The 22146-nt window shown below is 34.6% G+C and overlaps 1 protein-coding gene across 2 annotated transcripts; it reads right to left on the bottom strand.

Moving 5' to 3' along the window:
• Nucleotides 1-916: 916 nt before the first annotated feature.
• On the bottom strand, nt 917-4352 carry LOC136200729 (putative receptor-like protein kinase At3g47110). 2 transcript variants are annotated; one of them, XM_065991156.1, is made up of 4 exons: nt 3591-4352; nt 1644-2129; nt 1145-1540; nt 917-1067 (listed from the first exon to the last, which is right to left on the bottom strand). In XM_065991156.1, exons 1-4 carry the CDS (start codon nt 4063-4065, stop codon nt 1051-1053), a joined length of 1374 nt encoding a protein of 457 aa, XP_065847228.1. In that variant the 5' UTR covers nt 4066-4352; the 3' UTR covers nt 917-1050. The 2 variants fall into 2 exon arrangements, with proteins under 2 accessions (XP_065847228.1, XP_065847227.1); XM_065991155.1 differs by having other exon boundaries at nt 1644-3707.
• Between the last annotated feature and the right edge of the window lie 17794 nt (nt 4353-22146).

Genomic DNA, 22146 nt, shown 5'->3' with positions numbered 1-22146 from the left:
ATGTGTTGCATGGCAAAGGCGTTGCTAGTGATAATGTGTGTGGTCTCTGTAAGGGTGTGTGCTCTCTGTAAGGAGCAGGGGAGCATACGGTGCACCTCTTTATGGATTGTGATTACTCAGCCCAATTTTGGCTTGCCATAGGGATTGACCACCATGTGCCTATAACTGATTTATTTTGTGGATTGGTTCAAAGGTTTTTTACAAACTTGGAACCTAAGGATTGTCATTTGCTTTGTATGGGGCTGTGGGAGCTTTGGTGCCAACAAAATTCCTTTTATTGGAGGGCTCATTTGCTTTTCCTTCTATTACTTCTCGCCTATGCATGGAATTTTTTCGAGCATTTTCTGAAGGCATCTGAGCCGAATTTGATGTCCGTCTCTATCCATTGTCAGAAGCATTGGGTGGCGCCAGGAGAAGGGGTCCTTAAGTTGATCATTGACGCTGCGTGTCGCTAGAATCAGGATCGAATTGGATTATGAGGTATTTTTTGTGACCACTCTGCAAGCTTCGTTCTTGCGTATGCTTGGCCGAAGGTGGGTTTCTTTCTTCCACGCCTTGCATAGGCATTGGACCTTCAAAGGGCTTTACAAATTATTATGGAGCAAGGATGGTTGAAGATTGTGGTAGAAATGGATGCGGAGGAGAGGAGGTATTCCGTCCAGTGCAGTTTCACCCTTTGAACTTTTTTGAGTTTGAGGTGGTTATCGATTCATGTCATCGTTTGCTTCTTAATTATGTAGATGTCTCAGTTAAGTTTGTTAAAAAGTCCGCCAACCAAGTTGCTCACTCTTTAGCTACACCTATGATATGGTTCTTTTAACGCTCTAATATTGTAGGATGTATCGTCCTTAATTTAATAATATCATTCCGGTTTCAAAAAAAATTCAAAACAATGAAACAATAATTGCCTATACAATCATCTTATTATTATATAAATCTTTCTTCTAACAAAACAAACTATTTGATAAGCATATGAAACTTGATACAGAGATGTCCATTTAGCTTCTTTCTAGTTAATGCAATCTCACTTCAATCAAGAACAAACCTCATTTACACAACCACGTTTTCTGCCAACAAAATCAGTTACAAAGATCAGTATAATTATCATTTACACAAACTAATTACCATAGCTAATTCTCTATACCTGTATATATGCTGTTGCGAGGCATTGCCATAGATTTTTCAAAAGTATCTCTAACCTTGAACAGCTTTTGGACAACCAAACTCATCTCCATCCGATCTATAGGTGAATCCATGGAGCAAGCTACTCCAATTTCAACCATGCTACTTATGCACTCTTCCAATATTCTTCCAGCATTTTGGTCGTTGGTCACTTCATTTTTATCATCTCTGACAATTGTAGGATCCACAATCTCCATAACATTTTGATCAGATAGAGCATTCATAGCAAATATATGTAGATTCAACCCATTCTCAAATATACTATCAGTAGGTCTCTTGCCTGTCATGATTTCCAATAATAGTATCCCATAGCTATAGACATCTCCTTCTCTTGATACTTCTCCTCCTAAGCCATACTCTATATGGACCAAAAATATCACATTAAACATGCACATTTTGTTAATGAAACATCAAACAACATAGATTATATTTAAGCTCATAAGATTGACATAACTGGTTACCTGGTGCAGCATATCCAATAGTTCCCTTTACTCCAATTGAGCTACTTTCATTTGGATTTGTGGTCTCCTGAAGAAGAATTTTAGCCAGCCCAAAATCTCCAACATGTCCGGTCATCTCATTATCGAGAAGAACATTGCTCGGTTTCAGGTCACAGTGAATGATTGGTTCCTGACATTGGTGATGTAGATAATCAAGTGCACATGCCACATCTATTGCAATGTTGAGTCTGCTACGAAAGTTTAGTTTCTGATCGATTTCGTGCAGCCATTTTTCTAAGCTCCCATTTGCCATATATTCATACACTAGAGCTTTGAAATGATTCCCTTGAAAATCAATGCTGGAGCAAGAAGTTGTGATCTTTACAAGATTTCTATGTCTAATATTTCTCAAAGCTTCACATTCAGCTACAAAACTTCTTGATGCACCTCGACGTTGAAGGTTAAGTACTTTGATTGCTGCTAATTCTCCATTTTCGCGGATACTGCCTTTATACACAGAGCCAAAACCACCAACACCAATCAAATTAGATGGAGAGAAGCCATCAGTTGCTCTAAGAATTTGGTCATAAGAGATTTGGGGATATGGTTCTTTCAAAGAAGTTACTGAAATTCGGTCTCTTCTTTTCTTTCTTAACCAACAAAACAGGATGGTTAGTCCAAGAAAAAGGCAGCAGCCTGTTATGATTGCAGACAGGAACAAAGCAGAAAATTTCTGCTTCTTTGTTTCCTTGGAGGGGCACTTAGGCAAGAGTAGCTCAGGTATGCCTCCACAAAGTCTAGCATTTCCAGCAACTGAGATAACACTACTGTTTCCAAAAAGCCCTTTCGTTGGGACCTCACCGTCAAAACTGTTAAACGACAAGTTCAAATATAATAGCTTAATTCTTTCTAGATAACCTGGAATTGGACCTGTGAGGTTGTTATGGGAAAGGTCAATGAATTGAATGCCCATCAAAGAACTAAAAGTTGAAGGAATGGAGCCTTGAAAAATGTTATGCTGCATGAATAACCGTTCAAGGCTTATTAAGCTTCCAAGGGTACTTGGAATTTCACCTGATAACTTGTTCCAGGAGACATCAAAGTCCCCTAAACTTTGTAGTTTTCCAACATCTAAAGGTAAGGAACCAGTAAGTTGACTGTGAGATAAATTCAATGAAATTGACAGAGATGGAACATTAAAAATTTGTTCTGGTATGCTGCCATTTAAATTATTAAGAGAAAGTTCCAACTGCAATTAGTTTTTGCAGTTGTCAAGGGTACTAGGAATAGGTCCTTGCAATCTGTTATCATCCAAGAAAAGCTTGCTCAACCAAGAGATATTTCCTTGAGAAGAAGGAATGTTTCCAGAGAGCCTGTTGGAAGCAAGTCTCAAAAACCTTAAGACTTGAAGCCGGCCTATAGAAGTTGGTATTGGTCCAGTAAGTTGATTGAAATACAGATCCAGGCTAGCCAAGTTAACTAGATTGCCTAAACCTGAAGGAATGATTCCATATAAATGGTTAAGTCCAATTGCAAGATCAGTCATTTGGATTGAAAGGTTGCCAATTTCCATTGGCAATGACCCTCCGAATCTGTTAGCATTTAGTCCTAATCTCTCCAGCTTACTGCAGTTTACCAAAGAAGCAACAAAATCCATGTCATTAGGTCCTCCAGTCCCAAGATCATTGTAAAACAAAACCAAAGTTGAGAGGTTCTGTAAACTCCCAAAATTTAGAGGTACTTTTCCAGTGAAATTGTTGTCCCCCAACCTAATGAATTCAAGTTGAGAAGCATTGGGTAATGATACTGGAATCTGTCCAGTAAATTGATTATCAAGAACATCAATATGTTGGAGGTGAGGGAACAAAACCCCCAAATTTGAAGGAAGGGTTCCTTGGATTCTAGAATTTAAAGCAAGAGAAAAAATTGTAATCAATGATAGATTATACACAGATGAAGGAACAATACCAGATAGATAATTATCACCAATAGCAAGTGTTGTTAACCTCTTCAATTTACCAAAAGAATCAGGAATACTCCCCTCAAGTAAATTAGACCTTGCAGATATAACTTCCAGGGAGCTGAGATTACCAATAGACTGAGGAATCTGTCCTTGCAATTCATTATCATTGATGGTCAGCACTTGAAGCTTGGACAAGTCACCAATTTCTGCAGGAATTTTCCCTTGTATCCCATTGAAACCAAGATAAAGACTTTGAAGATTGATGCAATGGGACAAGTTTGCTGGAATTTGACCTGTAATTGAATTATTTGTGAGTCTCAAAACTTGCAACCTGAACAACCGACCAATTTCTTCAGGAATTTGGGTGTGAAATGAATTATAGGAGAGTCTAATCTCTCTGAGAAAGCTGAGATTTCCAATGAAAGGAGATATGGAACCAATCAAGGCTTTGGAGGTTAGATTGATTGCTGTGACCCTCATGTGGCGGCGGCTGCAAGTGATGCCGGACCACTCGCAGAAATGGAGAGAATGGTTCCATGATGTCAATACTCCTGAAGGGTCCTCAGTAATTTTGGTTTTGATGGCCAGTAATGCTTCATAGTCAGTGTTATTTCCAGTGGTGGCTATGGCAGAAGGAGAATTTGAGAAAAAATGAATAATCAGAAGAAACTTCCATTGCAGGAGTGTAACGAAAATAAAGGATAGACAATGGTTTGTAACGAAAATAATTTTTTAAATGGGGTGTCTGAGTTTAAAAACTGTATAAAGGATAGGTAAATGTTTGTGATGGCTCTTAATCTACACAACGATCGATCATGATCAGACTTGAAAGGATTTGGAACGATCAATAAAAAGTGTCTGAGTCCAACGTCCTTTCTTCGATGCTTAAGTCAATAATGTACTTAAAAATAGTATGTGTTTGGAGAATGAATGTGTATCTTATGACGTTTGTCAATGAGCTATTTATAAAGATCTGAAAATATATATGAGATTGAGTACCTTTCCACGTGTAAGCAATTAATTGACTCTGGTACTATTCTCTTTTCACTTTTCCGTGAGATACTGTGTGTTATTGGGAATATAAGCGTACATTTGAAGTCCAGAAAGCTTATTAGTCCATGTGTCCAGTTAGTTATGCTTTATAATAAAACTTCTGATTGATACATGTATCCAGATCCATTCTTTTTATTTTGTGCTATATCAGTTTGCAAAATTTGATTTATTTTTGTACTAAAAAGTTTTTTTAAAATAACACTTTCTTTTATTATACATTATTAATAAACACATTCAATTTCACATAGATTTTTTTTTCACTTTAAATATGCAGTTATTGATACAAAATATTATCTATTAGCTTTTTAGATGCAAAATCATTATACATCAATATACTCTAAACGTAACATTCATATATATGTTTTTTTTATAAAAATGTTACTTTTTAGACCCTCTACCCTTGGATCGTGGATGTGTGTTGTGATTGTTTAGACCTTTGAATTATTGTATTTTCATCTTTTGAAATTTAATTCTATACTTTTTTTATTATAAAAATGTTACTTTTGGCCTCCTCTGCCCCTTTGGCCCTAGACAGACGCCCCTCCTGCTTTGGCTAAGGATCGACCTTGAATGGTGGGTGACTACTATTTTCAAAAAATTAAGAAGAAATGGAGTATGGGTCAAAATGCTTAGGAAAACGTTTTACTTTTTTTTTAAGAAGGTAAAACGTTTTCCTAACTTTCTTCGTATATTGTTCTGTTAATTAGCCTAAAATTTTCGATTGACTTATTTTCTAAACAAATAAACACCAAAAAATTAGAAAAATATTTTTCTGCCACAATATTTTCCAGCAAACAAATGGTGTCTTATATTACATGGATTACATTTATTACAAAAATGGCTTAATATATTAGGAGTCTATCGAAATTGGTTTAAAAAACCGATTGACCCATTAAACTTACAAAATGTTGTTAACCTTCTGAATTTGTTTAAAGTGACATGATTAACACTCTAAGTTTGGATTTGAACAAATTAAAATGTACATCACTTTACACGGCTAAAGATCAATATAAGCAAATTTATGGGCTAATATGTCACTTTAAACAAATTTAAGTAGCAAATAAGTTCCTTTAAGAAAGTTTAGGAAACTAACTAAATACTTTGTAAGTTCAGGGGGTCAATCGATTTTTTACGCCAAGTTCAGAAGGGTCTTAAGCCTGATAGAAACAAAGACTTAATTCTTAAAAGGGATAAGGTGCAAAAATATCATAACATTTACCATTAGGAACAATCCTAACATCTAAAATGATACAATTTTACCTTTAACGTGGACAGTCTAGAGCAAGTTTACCCCTAACGTTTACAAGTTGGGTCAATTTGGAGAAATTATTCATCAAATTGTCTTCTCGGTCATGAATTTTGTCATCTATACTTCACATGTGTCTCATTTTATCACTCATTAATAACAGATCACAAACATATGATTAAACGTGAACTTCTTTTTAAAAAATTTTAAAAATATATTGTATTTTGTACGAGTTGGACAATAAAAAAATTCAAATATTTCATCGAATTAGTGTATAATATTATTAAATCATAAAAAATATGAAATATTTTTTTTAGAATTAACTTACATGCAATTAGTGTATAATAATATACAAAATATCTGTGTTTTATAATAATTTCTGAAATTGACCAACTTTCCAATGTTAGAGGTAAAATTGCTCTTCGCTTTCAATGTTAGGGGTAAAATTGCATTATTTTAGACGTTAAGAGTAAAATTGCTCATACCCATAAACATTAGGGGTATTTTTATACCTTATCCATTCTTAAAAAGGAAAAGTATAAGGTGTTGTTTGATAAAACTGAAAATTAAGTGCTGAAAAAAATAAGTACTGAATTTTAAGTGTTGAATAATATAAGTGCTGAAAGTATTGAATGATTTAACTTTTATAAAAATATTAGTTAATGTTTAACTTAAAATGTTAAATTAAATATTTTGACTTATCAAAATAAATGATTTTTAACTTACTTAACTAATTTAAGTAACGGAGAAACAACCGTTATCAAATGCACTTAAAGTAAATAAGTGCTTAACAGTGTAATTTAAGTGATTAAGATGGTGCTTGTTTCAGCTTTTCGGATGAGCGTTTAGCATTTCATTCCAAACTGCAGGAAATATAGCGTTTGGTTATGTTTATATAACCGCAACGTTTAGCATTTTCTTTGAAAACTGCAGCGTTTTACGAAAAACTCATATTTGGAGCTTTTAATAAACAGTTGTTTGTAGTTATTTGTTCTTGACAAAATTATCCTTCTTATTTCTACAAAATATGTTTATTCTTTAACATTTTTTATATTTCTATAACATTTTTTTCATAGAAATTGGGACGAGACAGAACTTGGGCGGCGTGAGCACCCATGGCCTAAGAATTGTCAAACCCGCAATATATTAATAAAAAAAGTGAGTGTTTGAACAAGAGAGAGGAAGGAGAACAAACAAAAAGAAGGGGGGAGGAGAAAAGTTTAGGAAAAGTTAAGAAAAACGCAAGTGAAAAATACTATAAATATCATCATTGATAAACTTGTGGCAAAAAGCAGGAGCTGAAGACCACCAATTGATCACTGAGGAAGAGACTTCAAACTCTGCCAATGCATCAGTAACTCTATTTCCTTCCCTAAAGATGTGTGAAAAGAGAATGTTCATCCTAGAGCAAATACTGAGACAATGCAACCACTCTTGTCGAATACTCCAAGGAACATCCATGGAACGATGTCTAAGCAGACTAACTACGTACATTGAGTCTGACTCAACCCAAAGCTGATGCCAATTTTTCTCCCAAGCAAGTTCAATTGCGAAAATAGCGGCTCTCAATTCAGCCATATAAGCAAAAGAATGAGGGGTAGAAAAAGCAAAACAACCTTTGGAAAAGCCTCGATAGTTGCAAAAAATACCTCCGGCTCCTGCCTCACCAGGAGTGCCAAAAGCAGAGCCGTCCATATTGACTTTAACCCAGCCCGGAGGAGGTTTAAGCCAATGGACCAGAATAATATTGGGAGCAGAAGGCGGCCTAAGAGAAGCCAGAAAGCGGGATAAGATAACAACATCTCTCCGCGAAGAGCAAAAACCTTTAGAAGTGGCAAAGGACTCTCGAATTATTCGAAAGAAGGTGATCTTCGAGTGCTAAATAGAAGGAGAAACTGCCTTAAAGATTACTTCATTCCTGCAATACCAGATTAACCAGATGCAAGTGACAGCTGCAACACGCCAGATCATCGACACCTGTGAGCCAAAATGAATGCTACGAAGAGTGCTGAAGAAGTTGATGAATTGGGAATGACGAGGCAAATAGCAGTCAAAATAAATCTCAAGGACCCTCCAAAGAGAATCGTGTCAGAAGTGGGACCCCCATCGTCGATCCTCAAATGATGAATGTCAGTCCATGTCTTTCTACCTCTAATGTTAGCAGCCAAAAGCAATTTTACCCCTAAATGACAAGTTGAGTCAATTTGAGAAATAATTTATCAAACTGTCTTCTTGGTCATGAATATTGTCATCTTACACTTCACATGTGCACCATTTTATCATTGTTAATAACAGATCACAAACATATGATTAGACGTGATTTTTTTTTAAAAAAAATATCGTCTTTTGTACGAGTTGGACAAAAAAAAATTAAATATTTCGCGGAATTTATAAATATTAATTTTCAATTTCATTATTAAATCACAAAAGAATATAAAATCTTTTTTAGAACTACGGATATGTGCAATTGGTGTAAAATAAAAAATAAAATATCTACGTTTTCTAAGAATATCTAAAATTTATCCAACTTGCCAATGTTAAGGGTAAAATTGCTCTTAGCTGCCAGCGTTATGAGTAAAATTGCACCATTTTAGACGTTAAGAGTAAAATTATTCCTAGTTGTAAACGTTATGAATATCTTTTCATATTTTCTCTTTTATAATTTCATCGTTGATTAATTTAAAACATGTCCATTTTAGACATTTTAAATCCGAACAGCAACATTTCAATATAATTTTACCAAACACTAGTAATTAAACAGCTAACAATTTACTGCAACTGCAATCAGCTAACAGTAACCTTAACAACTATAGTTAAACCTCAATAAATGAATATTCGATAAAGTAATAACCTCGATTATATAATAAATTCTTCCGGTCCCGACTTGGGCCAATGGACTAAAGTAATAACCTCGCTAAATGCATTAAGTAATAAAAAATATTTAAATCCTTAAGGGCCCAATGAAAATATAAAGTAATAATTATTAAATTACATACTATATATATATATATATATATATATATATATATATATATATATATATATATACCAAAACCTTTTAATCAATCAACTAGAAGTCATTTTTTCTGAAAAAATGCATCTATAGTTGATTGTTTTTTCTTTCCACCTAAACCAAAATGAACACCATTCTTAACTTTTTATAGTGCAAACACAACTTCTGGTATATTTTGCTCATGTTGTAACAAGTAGTTGTTTAAGGTGATCGTTGCTTGAAAGCCCTCCTTTGACGATACATTTACAACAACACAACTATCATCTGGCTCTGGATCATTTTCATCATCATTGTTCATTATTGACTGGATAATTTCTTCGTTTGTAGGCGATTTCATAACTGCATCATTCTCGCTAGGATAGTTCAAAAGATGTTCGACATCCATCACATTTCTATAGCATAAATTAGAAATGACATCACTTAATCTTTGGATATCTTCATCTAATTGACTAACTTCTGGTTCAGGAACATTAGCATCTTCTGAACGAATCTTGCAATTATTTGATTGATTTGTAATTATGCTAATGTGATAATTACAAATCAATCAAATAATATATTTCCTAAACAAGATAATTACATACAGTTAAACCTCGATAAATGAATATTCGATAAAGTAATAACCTCGATTATATAATAAATTCTTCCGGTCCCGACTTGGACCAGTGGACTAAAGTAATAACCTCGCTAAATGCATTAATTAATAAAAAATATTTAAATCCTTAAGGGCCCAATGAAAATATAAAGTAATAATTATTAAATTACATACAAATATATATATATATATATATATATATATATATATATATATATATATATATATATATATATATATATCAATATAACTACCCAATGAAAATATATATAATTATTTGATTGATTTGTAATTACGCTAATGTGATAATTACAAATCAATCAAATAATATATTTTCTAAACAAGATAATTACATATCTAATGAATATTTATCGATAAATGAATAATTTATTAATTTATCGATAAATGAATAATTTATTCATTTATCGATAAATAAATAATCTCGCTTAATGAATATTTTTTTCCGGTCCTAAGGATATGCATTTATAGAGGTTTTACTGTATCTAATGAATATTTATCGATAAATAAATAATCTCGATTAATAAATATTTTTTCCGATTCCAATGATATGCATTTATAGAGGTTTTACTAGCTAACAGGCCCTAAGTAGGTTATCAAGCAAGGTCTAATTGTATAAATAATAGGGATAAAGTGAGAAAATAATAGAATTGAACATTAATATTTTAAATCCAGCGAAATAATGGGGTTATCATACAATATATTTTTATTATAATTTTTTTAATGTCTAATAATATATTTATGACTTTTTACTTATTACTTTTTTTTTTTAATTTGCGCAATGCGCTTACATTAAAGAAGGAAGAAAAATCTCTATCAGATCCGGATTTTTTACTTATTACTTATTTAAACGAAACATGTTTGAAATGTAGATAATAAACTAAAAAAGATAATTTGATAAATTATTTTTTAAATTCACACAACTTGTGAATATTAAAAAAAATTGTTATTCGCCACTAACATTAGAAATAAAATTATACCTTTAAATAGAGGTGTCAAAATGGCTAAAAAGATTGACCCAACCTATTTAATAAATGGGTTGACCCAATCCAACCCATTTAATAAATGGGTTGTAATAACCTATTTGTATAGAGGTCAAAATGACAACCCATTTATTAAATGGGTTATATGGGTTGATCCATTTAACCCATTTAACTAAATCTAATAAAAAATTAAACAAAAAAATACGTAGAAACATAAAAACATGAAAATGTAAAAATTACACGGATCGACTCATTTAACCCAATTAACTAAAATATAATATAATATCTGGTTATTCATCCTGTTATATGATATAGTCTCTTAGTGTAATTAAAATTCAATTTAAATTCAACTAAGTACAAAAAGAACTAGCGTAAAAAACCTAGAAATTTGTTCATTTGAATTTCAATTAACATACACGTAAAAAACTATTAGTCCAAATAATGTAATGTTCTATAAAATCAAACAACAACGTAGTAATCATCCAAATCATCAAGAATTTTTGAAATTCCAGAATTTTTGAAATTTCGGAATTTTCAAAATTTCAGAATTTTCGGAATTTCAGAATATCTAGAATTTCTGAAATTTTTGAAATTTCAGAATTTTTGATATTCCAGATTCTGAAATTTCAGATTTTGGAATTTCAGAATTTTCTAAATTCTAGAATTTTAAATTTTAGAATTTTTGAAATTCCAGAATTTTCATATTCTGGAATTTCAGAATTTTTGAAATTCTAGAATTTCAATTCTTTAGATTCTGAAATTCTAGAATTCTAGAATTTTTCAAAATTCCAAAATTTCTGAAATTTCAGAATATCTGGAATTTCTGAAATTTCAGAATTTTTGATATTCCAGATTCTGCAATTTCAGATTTTGGAATTTCAGAATTTTCGAAATTCTAGAATTTTTAAAATTTTAGAATTTTTGAAATTCCAGAATTTTCATATTCTGGAATTTCAGAATTTTTGAAATTCTAGAATTTCAATTCGTCAGATTCTGAAATTCTAGAATTTTTCAAAATTCCAAAATTTCTAGAATTTTTCAAAATTCCAAAATTTCTGGAATTTCAGAATATCTGGAATTTCAGAATTTCAGAATTTCAAAAATTCAGAAATTCCAGATATTCTGAAATTCCAGAATTTTTGAAATTCTAGAATTTCAGAATTTTCATATTCTAGAATTTCAGAATTTTTGAAATTCTAGAATTTCCAGATTTTGGAATTCTTCAGATTCTAGAATTGCAGAATTCTTCAGATTCTGGAATTCTAGAATTCTTTAGATTATGGAATTCCAGAATTCTTCAGATTCTGGAATTCCAGAATTTTTGAAATTCTATAATTTTTGAAATTCCAGAATTTTTGAAATATGAAATTTCAAAAATTCCAGAGCTATATAAATAAATAAATATATTATTTCAAAGGAAACTATATATAATCAATTGAAAAATCTACTAATATTAAAGAATAAGTATGAAAAGAATAATATGAAGAGAATAATTCTAATTTAGTGGAGGAATAATTCAAATTTCATTCAATAATTCAAATCTACTAATATTAAAGAATAAGTATTTGTGGTTGTTTTAAGATGAATAAGAAAGTAATGGGTGATTCAAAAAAAAAAAACTAATGGGTTATTAGGTTGATCCTGCCAAAAACCTATTCAACCCTTTTATTATATGGGTTAAATGGCTCAACCTCTTTATAACCCAGTCTACAAAAGGGTCAACCCTAACCTATTTAAATGATGAGTTAAATGAGTCAATAAATGGGTTATGACTCATTTTGACAGCTCCACCTTTAAACTTTTGCTAAAATTGCTACGGGTATATTTTTTTTTCTACTGAATTTTTGTAATGATTAGATATCCATGTAATTCAACGGAGATTAGATTTATTTAGGAAAAAAACAAAAACATTAAATATAGCAGGGTATTGTTTATAAGACAATTATGTGTTTCATACATAAATGTCAACCATAAATGACTTTTATGGATAAATATAGACCATACCCTAATATGAACCAAAAAAAATGTATTTATTATTATTATTGTTACATGTCAACCATAAATGTCTTTATATGGTTTATATTTTGCTGCGTTTATGCAGCTGGCAAGATTGACAATATGAATGAAGCCACACCAAGAGGAAAAAAAGAAAAACCTTATAGCAACGAGTCACTGTTCAAAACGAAGGCCACCTGGACCGTTTAAACGTTCGAAATTGAGAATCCGTCGCGATTTTCTCCAATTAGTCCCTTTAGATGTTTTATTAATTCCTAGGTGATTTTTAGCTGTCTTGCCTCCGCCTAGATCGTCTCGACGCTGCCTAGACCGCCTAAGTACCGCCTAAGCGACAATAAACAAAAGCATTTTTTTACTGTGAATTTGTTTTTTTGGATTATTATAATTCAATTTTGAGTTGTTTCAATGATATTATTGTTGAAATGTTGATGTTTGTACATTTTTAAAGATATGTGTTGCAAATAAACATGTTTTTCTATATTAAATAATTTTATATTATTATTTTTAGATAGTATAATACATATTTTAATTGAATTTATATAATAATTTGTTGATTAACAAATAAAAAATGTAAAAATACAAATCCGATTAATCCCCGATTAATTCCGACTAATCCCTGATTAATTTTTGAGGGCCCTGTCCGTCCGACTAGCGCCTAGCGTTTTTTACAACCTTGCGAGTAAGTTATTCGTGCGTAGTGACAATCTCAAATCCTTATTCGTTTATTTTTTAATTATTTATATTTATCTCATTATCCTAACATGTATACTTTTTACATCTCGTATCTGTCCTATTTAATTCGTTGGTACCCGTGGGTATCGTTATCTGTTAAAAATAATACATAAAATAAAAAATATTACAAATTTAACAAAGCATAAATTTAATAAATCATCCATCTAAAAATGGAACAAATTGAACCTTAATCAATAAGAATAAAGTAGCTTAATGATATCATTGAATGGTTAAAGAACAAAAGGTTGAGGCTTGAATCCGACATCATACATCTAAAAATACAATAATATTTTTTAAATATATAAAAGATTTCTGACGGATAACGGGTACCAGACAGTGGCGAATACAAGATTACTCGGTTGGGGGAGCCAAATTTACACGTGCGTTCGAAAAAAAAAATTTGCTAAATCGAATTTGCTCTTTTTTTTATATATATATGCGTGTTATAATTTAAGCTAGATTTTGTTTAAGATTCCTAACATGTAAAAAAAAGTTAAAAATTTTGATTTAAGAGAGCCTACCGGGCCAAAAAATTAATAATTTGGATTTAAGTATGACCTAACAGGCCAAAAAATAGAAATTTGGATTTTGGGAGACCTAACATGCTAAAAAAATGAGATATTTGGATTTAGAGAGACCTAATAGGTCCAAAAAAAAATTAGAAGTCTGGATTTAGGAATGACTAACAAGCCAAAAAATTTAGAAATTTGGATTTAGAGAGGCCTAACAAGCAAAAAAAAATAGAAATTTGGATTTAGAGATGCCTAACAGTAGGGATGCAAACGGGGCGGGGCGGGGCGGGGAATGCATTTCCCATCCCCATCCCCGACTAGTCGCGGATCCCCGTCTTGCGAGTTTTACGGTGACAAATTTGTCCCCCATGCCCGTTTAAAAACATTTTTTTCCTATTCCATATCTCAGTCTCCCACAGGAATCACTATTTATATATATTTTTTTGAAAGTCATCATTTATATTTTTAAAAAAATAAGTATATATTTCTTTTGTCATCTCCTTTCTAATTTTAAATTTTGTATGAAAGAATGACAGAGATAATATGCATTTCGTTTAGTTATTAGCTAATATTTTATTTATTCCATTTAATCTATAAATTATAATATTTAAAGTATAATTTTAATTATAATGTGAATAATTGGGGATCCGTCCGGGACGGGGATACCATTCCCCATCCCTGTCATGGGGGATAAAATTATCCCATCCCGTCTCATGGGGATTCTTACCAGTGATTCCCCGTCCCCATCGGGATGGGTCACCGATGGCGACGGGGAATGCCCACCTCACTTGCATCCGTGCCTAACAGGCCTAAAAAAAATTAGAAATTTGGATTTAGGGAGTACTTAATACGTCCAAAATATTAAAATTTTGAATTTTGAACAAACCTAACACTTAATGGACTATCTTGGGGGGCTAATTCAACACCCGATAAAAAAAATTGAGATAGGAGTCCGAAACTACCCGGGATCAAGGTGGTTCCGGCGGCCGGAGGGGCCCGGACCCAGGCCCCCCTGTCTACGCCCTTGGTACCAGGTACCTTGGGAGTATTTTCATATCCATCACGGGTAATGTGTTTGACTCATACCTTTTTATACAGGATACATGTAGTCCCAATAGAATCGGGTAGTATCGGGTAACTGCGAATACAGTACCCGTTGCCATCTCTAATTTAAACTATTAAGAGATAATTCAATTGATGAGATAAAATTTCATTTTCTACTTTATCTCTGTATGCATTTAATACCTAACCTATAGTATTTATCTCCACCACACCCAAAAGCTAGATTTGTGATACTGGAAAAATAGAATTTAGAAGAGAATGAGAAGAAGCTTAGAGAAAGAGAGAGGAATTCTGCTAATTTTCATTGATAAAGATGAATGTTTACACCCATGGCAGCTTAAGTAACCGTTAGACCTAGGGGCTGCATACAAACAAGCGGAAGGAGCCACACGTGTCCATTCCGTATAACAGAATTCACTAAACAACAAAATATGAAAACGCAGATATAAAAGCTAAAACGACAGCAACTAATTATTCATATATCAATCCATCCCCCTTAAAACCTTGTCCTCAAGGGTCAAGATTTGCCTCTGGAAAACGCTTCTGAATGTCGAAAGCGAACTCCCAAGTAGCTTCCTCTGGAGTCCGGTCAGACCATTGAACCAGCAATTTAGTGACAGCTTGATTGCCACGTTTCACCATCTTCCTTTCCAAGACTGCTACCGGAACAACCTTTGGTGCTTCAATTACAGGGAGTTGGGTTGAAACCCTTGCCTGAGTTGACACATTCTTTTTAAGCTGTGAAACATGAAATACAGGGTGCACAGAACTACTATCAGGCAGCTTGACTCTATAAGCAGTTGCTCCAATCCTATCCTCCACCTGATAAGGACCATAATACAAGGGAGCAAGTTTCTGATTTGTCCTTTGGGCTACACTTTGTTGCCTGTAAGGCTGGAGCTTAATAAATACCCAGTCTCCAATTTCAAATTGTCTGTCTGACCTGTGGGAATCAGCTTGCTGCTTCATCCTATGTTGGGCTCTTTATAACTGAAACTTCATAATTTGCAATGCTAGCTCCCTGTCCTTCAAGAATTTATCTACTGACTCGATTGATGAGTCTCCAGGAAAATATGGAATGTGTATGGGGGGACAGGTACCATAAACTAGTTCAAAGGGTGTGACTTGAGTGGAAGTATGGCAATTGGTGTTGTACCACCATTCTGCTAAGGATAGCCATTTCTCCCACATTTTAGGGTGCCCATGAGTCATGCACCTAAGGTATGTTTCCAGGCATCTATTGACCACTTCTGTCTGTCCGTCTGTTTGTGGATGGTAGGCAGTTGACTTCAACAAGGCCACTCCCTGTAATTTGAACAGCTCAGTCCAGAATGAACTTAGAAAAATTGGATCCCTATCGCTTACAATGGAAGCAAGCGTTCCATGAAGCTTATACACATTGTCTAAGAACAACTTAGCCACAGTTGCAGCAGTGTAGGGATGGGATAAACTCAGGAAATGTGCATACTTGCTTAGCCTGTCCACCACTACCATGATCACTTCCTTACCATTGGATTTGGGCAAACCTTCTATAAAATCCATGCTTATGTCTGACCAAATATTCTCTAGAATTGGCAGAGGTTGGAGTAGCCCGGGGGTGCTGACATTCTCATACTTGCAAGTCTGGCAGATGTTACAGTTTCTGATGTAGTTCCGCACGTCCCTCTCCATTCCTTTCCAGAAAAATAACAGTTGCAATCTCTTATAAGTTGCTTGCATACCCGAGTGACCTCTGTTGGTCCCTAGTAATTAGTTCCAAAGGGGGGATAGGAACTAATGTAACTTTTTCGCTTTTAATTATGCTGACTTAATGTTATTTTAAGAGTTTGTTAACTCAGCGTGTTGGTCAGCACGGCCGATTGATTAGTCAGACAGTTTTAGTTCTATGCTGACTAAGATTGCTTGACTTGAAAGTTGGGAATTGACTCTTGAGAGGTCAGCTTCCAACTCAGCACTCAGATTTACTCAGTTTGAGTTTTAACAATTTATAGGCTGAGTAAATGCCACAAGTAACACATGCACATATATATATATATATTGAGAGAAAGAGTTTAGAAGTTACTCAGCACGACTTATCCTGGTTCGGCCTCTCTGCCTACGTCCAGTCCCCAGTTCCTCCTAGGATTTTCAATCCAATACTGAGCTCTTTCAAGGTAGAGCACAAACCCTTTACAAGGCAGTGAGTATGCAAGAGTACGTCCTCTATTCGTCTACTCAGCTCCTACTAAGTACTACAACCCAGCACTTAGATTTTTCTACCACTGAATGCTTACAACCAAGCACTCAGCATACACTCTCAATATTACAATTGATAAACTTGTTCTTTCTCAATAGAAGAACACTTTAGATGATTACACAACAATCAATCTAGCATTTACATAAAGAATAGAAGATTTGGTGTAAGATCTTTGTATTTGAGTGCTTTGAAGATTTCTCTCTTGGATTTTTCTTCTTTGTAATTCGGCAAATGTCCAAGTGAAATCCTTGTCCATTTTATAGATGAATTCTGGAGATTAGACCGTTTGAATTTGGTGTGTCCGTTGATTTCAAAACGGCTCTTTTAGTAGACAGCTTCTGGTCAGCTTCAGTTTTGCAGGCTAATCCTGTCATCTGTTTTCTTCAGGTGTCAGCCTTGTCTTCTTCCTACAGACTTGTCTTTTTGTGGCAGTTGTCTTTTACCAATAATCCATTGACCCATGTTTCTTGGAATTAGTCTTCTGTGTATTTTCGAGGCTTCAATTATTGGTGCAGAAGATTGGCAGACTTTGTCCTTTAGTGATCGGATCCTTCATGCTATCCTGACTGTCACTCAGCTCCATTCGTTATCTTCGAATGTTCAACTTCCATGCTGAGTTCCTTCTTAGTCAGCTCCGTTCTGTTTATACAATTCTGAAGGAGTCTTCTAATTTAGTCAGCCTCGTTCTGGCAACATTGAAAGAGACTTCTGATACTGAGTTCTACTCCACTCAGCTTCTATTCTTTCATGCTGAGTTCCGTTCCACTCAGCTTGGCTTATGCTGACTTTTGTCCTGTCTAACTTTATATATATATATATTTTTGCACTCAATATTGAACAAACACATTAGTACAATTAAATCAAAGCATTTAAATTTAATTGCCTCTTAATCATGGATGATTTTGTCAAATCAAAATCTTGTGGAAAGGTGTTTCAACAACCTCCACATGCTGAATCATGCATTAACTGTAATAGTTTTGCCTTGAGTTGAGAATTGTTTCCCACTACTAATCTCCCTTTCCTTCTAAGTAAATTGCCTTGCCAAGAATATGCTCCCTTTTGAAGATTGCCATCCTTTAGACCTTTAAGAATGTCCTGCAAACCTTGGTCATCTTCCCAACTGGCTTCAATTTTAGGCAAAAGGCTTCCTACTGGTGTTGACACAGTCAAGGCAGCAAGCTCAGCTACAGGTAACCTGGAAAGTGCATCTGCAGCTGCATTTTCCCTTCCCTGTTTGTATGCAATCTCAAAATCATATCCAAATAGTTTAGCAATATACCTCTGCTGGTGGGATGTAGTGATGCGCTGTTCCAGCAAGAATTTCAAGCTCTTGTGGTCTGTTTTAATCAAAAACTTCATGTGGCCCACATAATGGTCCCACCACTTGACTGCATAGACTACAACCAACAATTCTTTTTCATATACAGAGAGATTGGTGCCTCATAGCTAGAGCCTTGCTTAGATAGGCTATGGGATGAGAATCCTGCATCAGTACAGCCCCTATGCCAATGTCACAAGCATTTGTCTCAATTACAAATAACTTATCAGGAGATGGTAAGGCTAATACAGGAGCAGAAGTGAAGGCCAACTTTAAGGTTTCAAAAGCTGTGGTAGCTGTTTCAGTCCATAGAAATCCATCTTTTTTTAGTAAGTCGGTTAATGGCTTGCTAATAATTCCATAGGACTTAATAAACCTCCTATAGTACCCAGCCAAACCTAGGAATCCTCGAAGTTGCTTAAGATTTGAAGGAAGAGGCCATTTGGAGACTGCCTCAATTTTCCTAGGATCAGTAGAAACTCCCCCCTTATGAATCGCATGACCAAGATACTCCACAGAACTACTTCCAAAAGTGCACTTACTTTTCTTAGTAAGCAGTTGGTGTTCTTGTAATTTAATGAAAACTTGTCTAAGGTGCTTCACATGAGTTTCCATGTCTTGGCTATAGACTAGTATGTCATCAAAGAACACTAAAACGAACTTTCTAAGATAAGGTTTAAAGATTTCATTCATGAGGCTTTGGAAGGTGGAAGGGGCATTTGTGAGGCCAAAAGGCATGACAACAAATTCATAATGGCCCTCATGGGTCCTAAAGGCAGTTTTATGAATGTCTCCAGAATGCATTCTAATTTGGTAATAACTTGAAGTTAGGTCTATTTTAGTGAAAACAGAAGCAGAATGTAGCTCATCCAATAACTCTTCAATGATGGGAATGGGAAATCTATCTTTAACAGTCTTACTATTCAGTTCCCTATAGTTTATACACATCCTCCAAGTGTTGTCTTTTTTCTTGACTAGGACTACGGGAGAGGAATAGGGACTCACACTATGTTGAATTGTGCCATTATCCAACAATTCTTGTACCATTTTTTCAATTACATCCTTCTGCAAGGAGGAATGTTTGTAAGGTCTCACATTAACAGGTGAAGTTCCATCCATTAGGGGAATTTTGTGGTCATGAGCTCTGTGGGGAGGAAGAGAAGTGATTTTATTAAAAAGGAACTGGAATTCTGTCAATAAGGGTACTAGTTCCTTGGCTGGTTCAATGGATTCATTTGTAGGTGAGGCTACCTGTATTTGGGCTAGGTATGCTGAATAACCATGGTCTAGCATTCTAAGTATGTTACTCTCAGAAATGACCCTAACTGAGGTGTTTGAAAGACCCTGTAAATGGTGTTTAACAGTCCCCAAAGTGAAGGACATGCTAAGGGAAGTAAAGTTCCAAGTGATATCCCTAAGTGTACTAAGCCATTGGACCCCCAAGACCATTTCACATCCCCCTAAGGACATAGCTAGAAAATCAGTTATGAATTGTTGCCCCTGCATTTCCCACTTAAATCCTTCACATATATGAGAACATAGTATTTCCTAGTCATTAGCCACAACAATCCGCACAGGAGTGATTGATTTCAATTTGCATCCCAAACTTTTAAGGACTGTAATATCAACAAAGTTATGGGTACTACCTGAATCAACAAGTATGTGCAAGGTCTTTCTCTTAAAGCTGCCTACCAACCGCATAGTCTGAGGTGAATTCTCTTGCAGCCCTCCCATTGCACAAAGTGAAATAGTTGGGATCTCCATGGTCTCAGTGCTCTCAGTTGCCAAGTCTACCTCGGGTTCCCCCTCCTCTTCAGGGCACTCTTGCACCATAATCATGTGCATATATTTTTTTTTACACCGATGGCCAGGTGTGAACTTCTCAACATACCAAAAACATAAGTTCTTAGCCCTCTTGTCTGCCAATTCTGCCTCCGTGAGTCTCCTGGCTTTAGGTTGGTTATTTGGGCGAGTAGGTTGTGATTTAAGGTTGGTACTGGAGTGAGGATAATTGGTCAATAATTTTGGGGCATTAGGAGTGGGTAGGAGTGGTTGTGATGGTTTTTGGGTTGAAAAGGAAGGGTTGGTGTGTGTGTTTGATTGAGTAGTGAAAGTCTTGTTACTGACTGATCTTCCAAGTTTGGTAGAGTTGAGATAAGCGTCCCCAAACCTTCCTTTAACAGAGGTGACATATTCTTCCTAGGGAGGCTCAGGTCGCATTCCCCTGTTCTTCAGATAAGACTGATGCCAGTCTAATGCCTTTCCTTCCAAGTGCAGTGAAGCTAATTTAACTCTGGTACTAGGTGGTGTGGAATCGATTTGGAATAACCGATCACAGCGGAAAAGCCACCCTTCGAGATCTGAACCATCAAATTTTGGGAATTCTACCTTAGTGAAACGGGTTGCCAGATGGTAAGATTGATTTTCAGAGTTGTTTCCATTCAGGCCTGAGTCACCATTTAAATTGACTCCCTTGTTTGGCTGGAAACTAGAGCCTGTGTTGTTAAATAGAGTTTTGAACTCCTCCATCATCTAGCTCTGTTGTTTGAATATTTCTTCCATGATTGTCCCTTACTGCTTGGACATGAGATCTGTTAGAGCTTGTTCCTGTTTTTTATTATTTTCTGCAAGCATATTCTTCACCATCATTTTGGATATGGCGGGAGCTAATGGGTAAAATAGAAAAGGGATCGAACTGCTCTGATACCAAATGATACTGGAAAAATAGAATTTAGAAGAGAAGGAGAAGAAGCTTAGAGAGAGAGAGGAATTCTGCTAATTTTCATTGATAAAGATGAATGTTTACACCCATGGCAGCTTAAGTAACAGTTAGACCTAGGGGATGCATACAAACAAGCGGAAGGAGCCACACGTGTCCATTCCGTATAACAGAATTCACTAAACAACAAAATATGAAAACGCAGATATAAAAGCTAAAATGACAGCAACTAATTATTCATATATCAATTTGGAGTTCGTTTTGGTACCTCCTACCTCTGTATGTATCAACATTGTTATTCATTAGTATCTATCAATACAAGTAAATATACTTTCAATTATTCTTCCCTAAAACTTATATTTTTTTAAGCAATCAAACTAAAAAAGAAACAGCAGCAAAAGAAGAAAGAAAAACCGAAAGGGCAAAAAAACTCAAGCAATCAGGCTGCCTTCAGCCTGGTTAAGGCGTTACCCATCAGATCCTTTAACAGAACAGTTTGCATATCAGCAGCAGCAGGAGCAGCAAGGATAAAACATATGCACTTTGATTTCCTTCTCGAAGAACATGACTTAGACGAGCATAACTAAAACCGGACAGCAGCATTTGAATAATCATTTTGAAACAACCATGTAAGTTCAGTGACCAATAGTGCATTTAACCCCTTGAATTGCTTTGAATACATTCCTTCGCGAAAGTTTAGCATCTAGTTCACTTTGGGAAAGATATCTAGGAAGACACACTAGAGATATTGCATATCCAGTCGTTGCCCAAGAGGTTGGTAGTTGAATCCTTTTTTTCACACCAGGATAGTTTAGCCTCATAGTATCAAGAGGTTGGGAACAACAAGTCAAACTTACCAAATAATCCTTAACCTTTCCAACAATGCATATTTGTTAGAATTGCAGAGATATACGATTGATTTTTGATATGGAAGGGAAGAGCATTTTTTTATTGAAATATGATGTGCAGTTTTATACTGCTAAAACACAGTTACAAGAGAGTAAAAAAAGCCTAAAAAGTAGCATAAAAATCTTCCTAAAAAACAGTAAGAAAATCAGAAC

Source organism: Euphorbia lathyris, chromosome 7 (genome assembly GCF_963576675.1).
Source record: "Euphorbia lathyris chromosome 7, ddEupLath1.1, whole genome shotgun sequence".
Lineage (NCBI taxonomy): Eukaryota > Viridiplantae > Streptophyta > Magnoliopsida > Malpighiales > Euphorbiaceae > Euphorbia > Euphorbia lathyris.
The sequence above is the reverse complement of the archived record's forward strand: the minus strand, read 5'-3'. Positions and strand labels throughout refer to the sequence as shown.

Excerpts from the sequence above, each read along its gene's own strand:
- LOC136200729 (XM_065991155.1), bottom strand. The coding sequence starts at position 2,646 with ATGCAGCATAACATTTTTCAAGGCTCCATTCCTTCAACTTTTAGTTCT. Across the intron at positions 1,541-1,643 it reads TATTGGATATGCTGCACCAG|AGTATGGCTTAGGAGGAGAA; the intron begins GTAACCAGTTAT and ends TGGTCCATATAG.